General features: G+C 37.7%; 1 protein-coding gene across 4 annotated transcripts in view; it reads right to left on the reverse strand.

Annotated features, from left to right (window-relative positions):
- The window catches only part of LOC125245177 (GTPase IMAP family member 8-like), a 34978-nt gene extending 26397 nt beyond the window's left edge, over window positions 1-8581 (reverse strand). For 3 of the 4 annotated variants that reach the window (XM_048155671.1, XM_048155672.1, XM_048155670.1), the window contains exons 1-3: window positions 8430-8580; window positions 2950-2994; window positions 2811-2846 (exon numbers count right to left, since the gene is read on the reverse strand). In XM_048155671.1, coding sequence (XP_048011628.1) covers window positions 2811-2846; window positions 2950-2962 — 49 coding nt within the window. In that variant the 5' untranslated portion in view covers window positions 2963-2994; window positions 8430-8580. Of the gene's footprint in view, window positions 1-2810; window positions 2847-2949; window positions 2995-8429 lie in introns of all 4 variants that reach the window. The other variant, XM_048155673.1, reaches the window with a different exon arrangement.
- Window positions 8582-9489: the final 908 nt, after the last annotated feature.

Here is a 9489-nt window from a genome sequence, read left to right on the forward strand (position 1 = left end):
GGGTTTTGGCCCAGACCTCTAGACGAACCAAAGCAGCAGCCGCCGGTCCTCTCCTCCTACCTATGTGTGTGGTCAAAGGGTATGGCTCTCTACCAGGGATCTGCCTCTCCGGGCGCCCTCTCGTAAGCTGGCACCCAGATTCATTGGTCCATACCGTGTCACCAAGGTGGTTAATCCAGTGGCGGTCAGGCTCAAGCTTCCCCCTGCTCTTGGTCGGGTTCACCCTGTGTTTCATATTTCCAGGGTTAAACCTGTGTTTTCCTCTCCCATCAATCCTGCTGGCGATCATCCAATCCCCCCACCCCCTCGTCTTGTGGATGGCTCTCCCACCTATACGGGTAGGAGGATACTCGACGAGCGGCGCCGCGGTAGAGGGTTTCAGTATCTCGTGGACTGGGAGGTCTATGGTCCAGAGGAGAGGTGCTGGGTGCCATCCCGGGACATTTTGGACCGCTCGTTGATCGAGGACTTCCGTCGGGGACGAGGTGAGCCTCCTCCTGGGGCGCCTGGTGGCTCTCCTGGGAGGGGGGGGGGGTACTGTCAGGTCTCGGGTCTGATCACCTGTCTTTGTGCTCGTGTTTTGTGTTTTGGTGCGTGGCTTTGTTTTGACAGCTCGCCATGTGCTTGTGTCTCTGCCCTTACCTGTTCCTGCTCGTTAGCTCATCTCTCACACCTGGTTCTTGTTCTCCTCATTATTATTTCCCTTTATAGCCCCTCGTGTCTCTGTCCTTTGTCAGACTGTTATGGTTTCTACCGCTATTCTGACTGCCTGTGTCCGTATCAGTACGCTTGTCTTGTCTTGTCTCTTCCTGTCTCGTTCAGGCTCCAGTGCTTGTGGCTGCAAGTTGTCTCGCCATTCTACTGTGCTCACTGTGGACTCAATCATCACTCGCATTCGGCGGCGGTTGTCTGGATTTGTGAGCAGCCTTTCCCGTTTGTGCCGATTGCCGTGGTCGCGGCTTTTCCTGACCCACGAACTGTTTTTCTGACGCTTCAGTTATTTTCTGTTCAATAAACCTTCTGTTTGCACCCGCATCTGAATTCTGCCTATTTACCTGACAGGGTGAGTAATAAATGACAGAATTTTCATTTTTGGGTGAACTAACCCTTTAACATCTAAATCTCTGTTATTTCTCAATAAGAAATTTTGTTGATGTATGACAGAAATAAAGTCAAACTGGGGTGCATTTCCTGAAAGCATCGTTGGTGAACCATGGTCGTAAGTCCCATTGAGCTCTATTGGTAACGACGGAACTTGCGACCATAGTTCGCTTTGGGAAACGCACCCCTGGTTAGTAATAAGTGAAATAATGTGTAATGGCTGGAAGTCAGTTGTAGTTGTAGTGGCTCTCTTTTTCTGTTCTTGCTGTTTCTCTTTCCCTCAGTGATTCTGCTTATTAAAGGTCCCGTTTTTCGTGGTTTTTTGAAGCTTTGATTGTGTTTATAGTGTGCAATATAACATGTGTTCATGTTTCGCGTGTAAAAAAACACAGTATTTTTCACATAATTTACTTATCTGTATACCGCTGTTTCCACTGTCATAAAAACGGGCTGATGACTTCCTTGTTCTATGAAGTCCCTCCTTCAGAAATACGTAACGAGTTCTGATTGTGCCAGCGGTTCCTGTGTTGTGATTCGACAGCTCTGAGCGCATCTTGCCCGGAAAAGTCAGGCCTCTTACCATAACGTGGAGATGCACGCGCTCAGTGTTATTGTAAACATGTCTTTAATTTTACCCTATCAATTTGAGCCGGAATCAGACCCGGTGATTGGACTGCGGGATGAAAATAACAGCGTTTCGACGACATGGCGACAAACACACTCTACAAACGCAACTCTTGTGTATTCCTGTGGGCGGAGGTTAGTCAAAAAACTGTTTTAGTGATGTCATTAAAGAAGGAAGTAGAGGGATGTAGTCCAAACTGGCCGTTCGATGTAGGCGACTTCTGTTAAATAAAATATCTCGCTTGGCATTGAACTTTGAGCTTTAAAATTTTACTGATTTTATTTATACTCTAACAACAACATTACACACTAACTAAAGTTTGAAACATGGGATCACGAAGAACGGGACCTTTAACATCAGGTGTCACCACTAATGGTCAATCATAACTTGATTAATCATTTAATTATCTAATTTGACTGTAACACTGCTTCACTGTTACATTTAACACCCTGCTGTTGGTTCCCATATGAAGACAGAGCAGTGTTTAACCCTGGAGAATTTACTGTGTGGAAACAAGGCTGCTTTTGCTCACATCTGACACAGATCGGAATTAGTTGCACACGTGTAAACACAAAAATCCATACGAGATCAGATTTTTCCGCATCCAATCTGAGCCACTTCCAAATGTGGTTTTAAATCTGATACATATCTGATCTCTGGACATGCGACCTATGTATAAACACGCATATCTGATTCCCATTGGAATTCCAAGCCATCACATGGCGAGGGCGACACGTCTCGGATACCAGTCACATCTAAAGTGAATGTAAACACATTGGCCAAAAAAATCAGATATGGCCAAAAGATTGGATCTGTGCATTAAGACTTGCAGTGTAAATGCAGCCCAAGAGTCTTACAGCACATAATTCCAGTTTTATTTCTGACCTTATTCTGTCTTCTTGTCATTCAGCAACATTCAGTTTATTAAAGCATGCTTTCACAACATTTATATGTAATTATTAATTGATCATAAATTTATGTAACTATATTTTCATTCTGTATGGGGCTGTACAATTATACACATATTGTACACACAATGAAAATATCTGAGGACACTGAAGTGAAATTAATGAATAGATCTTACCAGGTGACTCGTCATCTTCTGATGAAATGAGAGGTTCTGTGAAGATACAAACATAATGTGTCTGTTGATATTTTAAAATACATATTTTTACTGATTATATCTAATGATTGCCATGTTAGATATTTGTAAATCTACTTACCCGTGTCACTCATTTTCTCACTGTTTGGTATTACTTCTGTAGAAGCTAAATAAATAAATCACTTATGTGTTATTATTTTGAAGCCCACAGGGTTTGTACATAACACAGTAACATAAGTCAAGAGTCATTTGAGTAATTTGCAGCTGAAGTGAAACCTTTATGCTCTTTTTTATCTCGTAAATCTAGTGCACGTCACATAAGCATCTTACAAACATGACACAAATATAAAAACATTCCAAACATGACACAAATATAAAAACATTCCAAACATGACACAAGATAACAATCTTAGTTATAAAGTCAGAATTCTGAGATATAAAGTCGCAATTGCGTGATAAAAAGTCAGAATTTTCTCACTACTGTGAAACGTTATTTCTCACAGTTCTTTGCTTGCGTTTCCTTTCATTGCGACTGACCATCAGGATTACTGCTTTGTTATTATTATACATAAAATAGAGGACATCATAAAGGATTATTTTTAGCGCCGATTTACCAATAAAGAAATATTGATTTTACTGGAGGAGACACATAAAGATTAGTCTCCGGACATATGCATTATGCAGGAATATGCATATAGAATGTTTCCACGGTAACCTTGTACACAGCGTTTCAAGGAGAAAAAACAGCTTTTACTGCCATCTAGTGGGCTTAATACTAAAACAACCAATACCTATCATGTTTCATTAACTTTGCAACTCAAGGGTAGAATCATGCAATTCTGCAAATTACAGTCGAGGTATTTGGGCAATAAAAGTTGTTTTTAACAGAATGGATACACTAATGAATTTTACACAATAATAACAATATAATAATAATCATAATAAGAAGAAGAATCAGCTGTGGCGGAGGCGCAATAAATCAGACAAAGCTGAAGTGGCACATTTTATACACCGACAGCTTCAGACTTCACGGTAGCACGTTGGATTGGATATCGTTGGATGCACTGTTACAAACAGAGATACTGACCATCAGTTAATTACGAGAAAAAAAGTCAGAATTCTGACTTTTTATCACGCAATTGCGACTTTATATCTCAGAATTCTGACTTTTTATCACGCAATTGCGACTTTATATCTCAGAATTCTGACTTTATAACTCACAATTCTGACTTTATAACTCCCAACTGCGACTTTATATCTCAGAATTCTGACTTTTTATCACGCAATTGCGACTTTATATATCAGAATTCTGACTTTTTATCACGCAATTGCGACTGACTTTATAATGCGAGTTTATATCTCGCAATTCTGACTTTATAACTCCCAATTGCGACTTTATATCTCAGAATTCTGACTTTTTATCACGCAATTGCGACTTTATATCTCAGAATTCTGACTTTATAACTCGCAATTGCGACTTTATATCTCAGAATTCTGACTTTTTATCACGCAATTGCGACTTTATATCTCGCAATTCTGACTTTATAACTCGCAATTGCGACTTTATATCTCAGAATTCTGACTTTTTATCACGCAATTGCGACTTTATATATCAGAATTCTGACTTTTTATCACGCAATTGCGACTGACTTTATAATGCGAGTTTATATCTCGCAATTCTGACTTTATAACTCCCAATTGCGACTTTATATCTCAGAATTCTGACTTTTTATCACGCAATTGCGACTTTATATCTCAGAATTCTGACTTTATAACTCGCAATTGCGACTTTATATCTCAGAATTCTGACTTTTTATCACGCAATTGCGACTTTATATCTCAGAATTCTGACTTTTTATCACGCAATTGCAACTTTATATCTCAGAATTCTGACTTTTTATCACGCAATTGCGACTTTATATCTCAGAATTCTGACTTTTTATCACGCAATTGCGACTATATCTCAGAATTCTGACTTTATAACTCTTTAACTCTGACTTTATAATTGTGAGATATAAACTCGCAATTGCGACTTTATATCTCAGAATTCTGACTTTTTATCACGCAATTGCGACTTTATATATCAGAATTCTGACTTTTTATCACGCAATTGCGACTTTATATATCAGAATTCTGACTTTTTATCAGGCAATTGCGACTTTATATCTCAGAATTCTGACTTTTTATCACGCAATTGCGACTTTATATCTCAGAATTCTGACTTTATATCACGCAATTGCGACTTTATATCTCAGAATTCTGACATTTTATCACGCAATTGCGACTTTATATCTCAGAATTCTGACTTTATAACTCGCAATTGCGACTTTATATATCAGAATTCTGACTTTTTATCACGCAATTGCGACTTTATATATCAGAATTCTGACTTTTTATCAGGCAATTGCGACTTTATATCTCAGAATTCTGACTTTTTATCACGCAATTGCGACTTTATATCTCAGAATTCTGACTTTATATCACGCAATTGCGACTATATCTCAGAATTCTGACTTTATATCACGCAATTGCGACTTTATATATCAGAATTCTGACTTTTTATCACGCAATTGCGACTTTATATCTCAGAATTCTGACTTTATAACTCGCAATTGCGACTTTATATCTCAGAATTCTGACTTTTTATCACGCAATTGCGACTTTATATCTCAGAATTCTGACTTTATAACTCTTTAACTCTGACTTTATAATTGTGAGATATAAACTCGCAATTGCGAGTTAAAAAGTCAGAATTCTGAGATAAAAAGTCGCAATTCATCTTTTTTTTTTTAGTCGCTTTTTTTTATTTATTTATTTATTTTTTAGTGGAGTTTTTTTTTTTTAGTGGCGGAAACAGGCTTCCATACTATTCAGTTCAGTTCCAGTTAAATCTGAATATCAATCTCCTGAACCTACACTGATCTTTTTCTAAAAATGAATTCACACAACTTTCTGAGTTATCTTTTTTGACAAATGGAATGTTGTTTGAACTTAAAAAGTTTAGTTATAACTTTATAAGTTTAGTTAACTTTATGAAAGTTAAGTGAACTTACTTTTTTAAGTTTTCAGTACATACATTCCCTGTAAAATGTTTTTTGTTCACTCAACTTTGAGGTATTAATTTCCACTGACTTATTTAAGTTTTGATTACATAGAACCCCATTTTTATCATTGATTTTATTTATTTAGCACGTAATTCAGTGCGTAAAATAAGCCCATAAGGGTAAAAAAAAAAAAAATTTAGAGAACAATTGTGTAGGAACTATTTCTTCCACTCATCTGAACATACAAGACCCAACCAAGCAATCACAGAAAGCGTTTGCTGCTGACGCTTCGCTCACAGTGCTTGATCAAATAGGGCTGCATTTCCATTAAGCATACAATAAGGCTCACAATGCATTTGGGAAATGGAACCCTGAACAATGCTTATCAGATGACTGAGAAACAAGCAGGAGTTATTTCACAATATTTCAAAATGTTGGCATCAATAAGATTTTTTTTTTAATGAAATTAATCATTTTATTTTGCAAGGATGCATAAAATGAATCAGAAGTGACAGTAAATGCTTTTACATTGTTATAAAAAACAAACAAACAAAAAAACGTTTAACTTTGTTAATCAAATCTGAATAAAATGTATGGTTTCCACAAAATTATGAAGCAGCACAACCATTTTCAACATTGATTTTTATCAGAAATGTTTTTTGAGCATCAAATCAGCATACTAGAATAATTTCTGAAGGACACTGAAGACTGGAGTAAAGATGCTGAAAATTCAACTTTTAACAAAGGAATAAAATACATTTTAAAATATATTAAAGTAGAAAACAACATTTTAAATTGCAATAATACAGGGGTTCCCAACCACTTCTACCGCATTTATTAATCTTTGTTAATTTCAACATTTACTGATACATTATTAAAATCTTGTTAACATTAGTTAATGCACTGTGAACTAATGTATTTCCATTAACTAACGTTAATAAAGAATGTATTGCTCACAGTTATTTCATGTTAGTTAATAAATTAATGTTTAACAAATGAATCTTATTGTATAGTGTTACCCTGTTTTTACTGTGTTTTCGATCAAATAAATGCAGCATTGGTGAGCAGAAGAGAATTCTTTCAAAAACATTAAAAATCTTACTGACCCCAAACTTTTCAACAGTATAGTGTACGTATAACATTTATTATAATAAGGCTAGTTTGTGCAAGTAAATGTATTTATATTGAAAGTTAAAAGTTACAATGGATTGTGTTAAGTTCTGTAATTGTTCTGTAATAATTAATCTGTCAGAAAAAAATGTGCAAAAGTATAGCTTGTAGCTTGTCACTGGTAGCCCTTTACAAAAATTAACAATGGCTTTGCTACAGTAGCTAGCTAATCATACACACGACTAATTGCAGGAGAGCAAAAATCACAAAATCTTTTAGTGGTTATGAAAATGTATTCAGATTTATCATGTTAATGATGCATTCACTTCATAAATCATGACACACTGCTTTCCCCTAAAACAGGGGTAGGCAAGTTCGGTCCTAGAGAGCCGCTGTCCTGCAGAGTTTAGCTCCAACCCTGAAAAAAAACCTTCAGCTGCCTTTAGCCTTAGTAATCCTGAAGAACTTGATTAGCTTGTTCAGGTGTGTTTGATTAAGGTTGGAGCTAAACTCAGCAGGACAGCGGCTCTCTAGGACCGAAATTGCCTACCCCTGCAAGGAAAGTAAATGTAAGTTCAAGTGCATGCTTTTAAAAGTAAAAAGTAGCAGTATTGTTATCGGCAATACTGGCCCTTTATTTACTTGGTATCGATATCGCCCACCCCTATTTGTTACAAAACGAACATGAAGTGAATATTATCTCTCAATAGCAAACAGTCAAATGGAAAACACTGTTGCATTAGTTATTGATCAAATTGAATATCAATAAATAATCAGATCAGGTATTGTTATTAAATATTGTACATAAATCCTATCAAATCCATATGAAAATAGCTCGTATTACATACATACAAAAGAAAATGACACTAAAACAAATGTAGACCCGCTCTAAACCATATATGGTTCGTCTTCACTTCCGGCCGAGACGTGTCTTGTGATCCTCCTGAAACATGTGATGCTGCAGGGCAGCAGCTGGATATAATTTATTTGCATGTGCGCAATAATCAACAATCGCTGACTCTTTAAATTTGTTTCTCATGTGATCATAAATGAAAAAATAATATTACTTTATTATATTAATTTTAAAACTACTAATGTGATCATCAAATGTACAATAATGCTCTTGAGCATTAACGTGTCCTGTTGGAGAAATGTTTTCAAACTCAAAATGACTCATTATTTTATGTACACAACCTAGAAATATTCATATATAAATACATGATTTTAATGGTAGCTATTATATAAAACAATGAAATCAGGAAATCAAAAGTATTGAAAAGCGTTCAAATTTATTTAAACATTAATCATCAACGTTTCCTCCTTATTGGCTAGTTGGTTTTGGTTATTCGAAATGTTTCAAAGCCCATGTAAAGAAGAGCATAAATGTAAATAACAGCTCATTTGTATATGTCTACATATTTACATGAAGAATAAGGTTTGAACTTACCACTAAATATGTGGCTGTTTAAACTCCCAATGTTAACAGGTTTGAAGCCTCGGAATGGTGTATCTTCTTTTTCTTTCTCTTTTTGTTTTCTTTTCTTCCTGGTTAAGGTGTGTCTTGTTTGCTAACACAAGTACCTTGTCTCCACTAATATGAAAAACAAACCCACTCCCTCTTGTGGCGCAAAGCATCATCAACAGGACGGTAGCCACAATAACTGTCCAGGTCAGTGGTTCCCAACCACGTTCTTTTTGTCTTTGTGGGGTCCAAGTAAATGACAATGACACAAATACAATCTTTTATATGAGACTAAATGTTGACTTAATTTACTATCGTCCTTCCCTACACTATACACCAGAGATGGGCAAACTCAGTCCTGGAGGGCCACTGCATAGTTTAGCTCCAACCCTGATAAAACTTGCCTACCTCTAGTTTTCTTGTAATCCTGAAGGCACTGATTACCTGGTTCTGGGGCCTGTACCATATGGCGGGCCGGAAGGTCCAAAAATATGGCTACCGACTTGTCGCGGGAATTCACTATACAATTGCCAGCAGCCACTGAGTTTACCACTGATAGGCCGGCGGTGCATCTGCATACACACTCTCCTCACGCAGCGACTCACCACTCACCACTGACTCTCCTCAGCCGGCGACTCACTTTCCTCACGCAGCGAACGACTCACTTTCCTCACGCAGCTGACCACTGACTCTCCTCAGCCGGCGACTCACTTTCCTCACGCAACGAACGACTCACTTTCCTCACACAGCTGACCACTGACTCTCCTCAGCCGGCGACTCACTTTCCTCACGCAGCGGACGAATCACTTTCCTCACGCAGCCGGCGACTCACTTTCCTCACGCAGCGGACGAATCACTTTCCTCACGCAGCCGGCGAGTCACTTTCCGCAGCCGGCGACTCACTTTCCGCAGCCGACGACTCACTTTCCGCAGCCGGCGAGTCACTTTCTGCAGCCGGCGACTCACTTTCCTCACGCAGCATTAACTCTCCTCACGTTTCTTTTCAAATACTGTGATGGTGCAATAACTAACTACATCTAGTAAA

This window comes from Megalobrama amblycephala, linkage group LG14, assembly GCF_018812025.1.
Source record: "Megalobrama amblycephala isolate DHTTF-2021 linkage group LG14, ASM1881202v1, whole genome shotgun sequence".
NCBI classification, from domain to species: Eukaryota; Metazoa; Chordata; class Actinopteri; order Cypriniformes; family Xenocyprididae; genus Megalobrama; species Megalobrama amblycephala.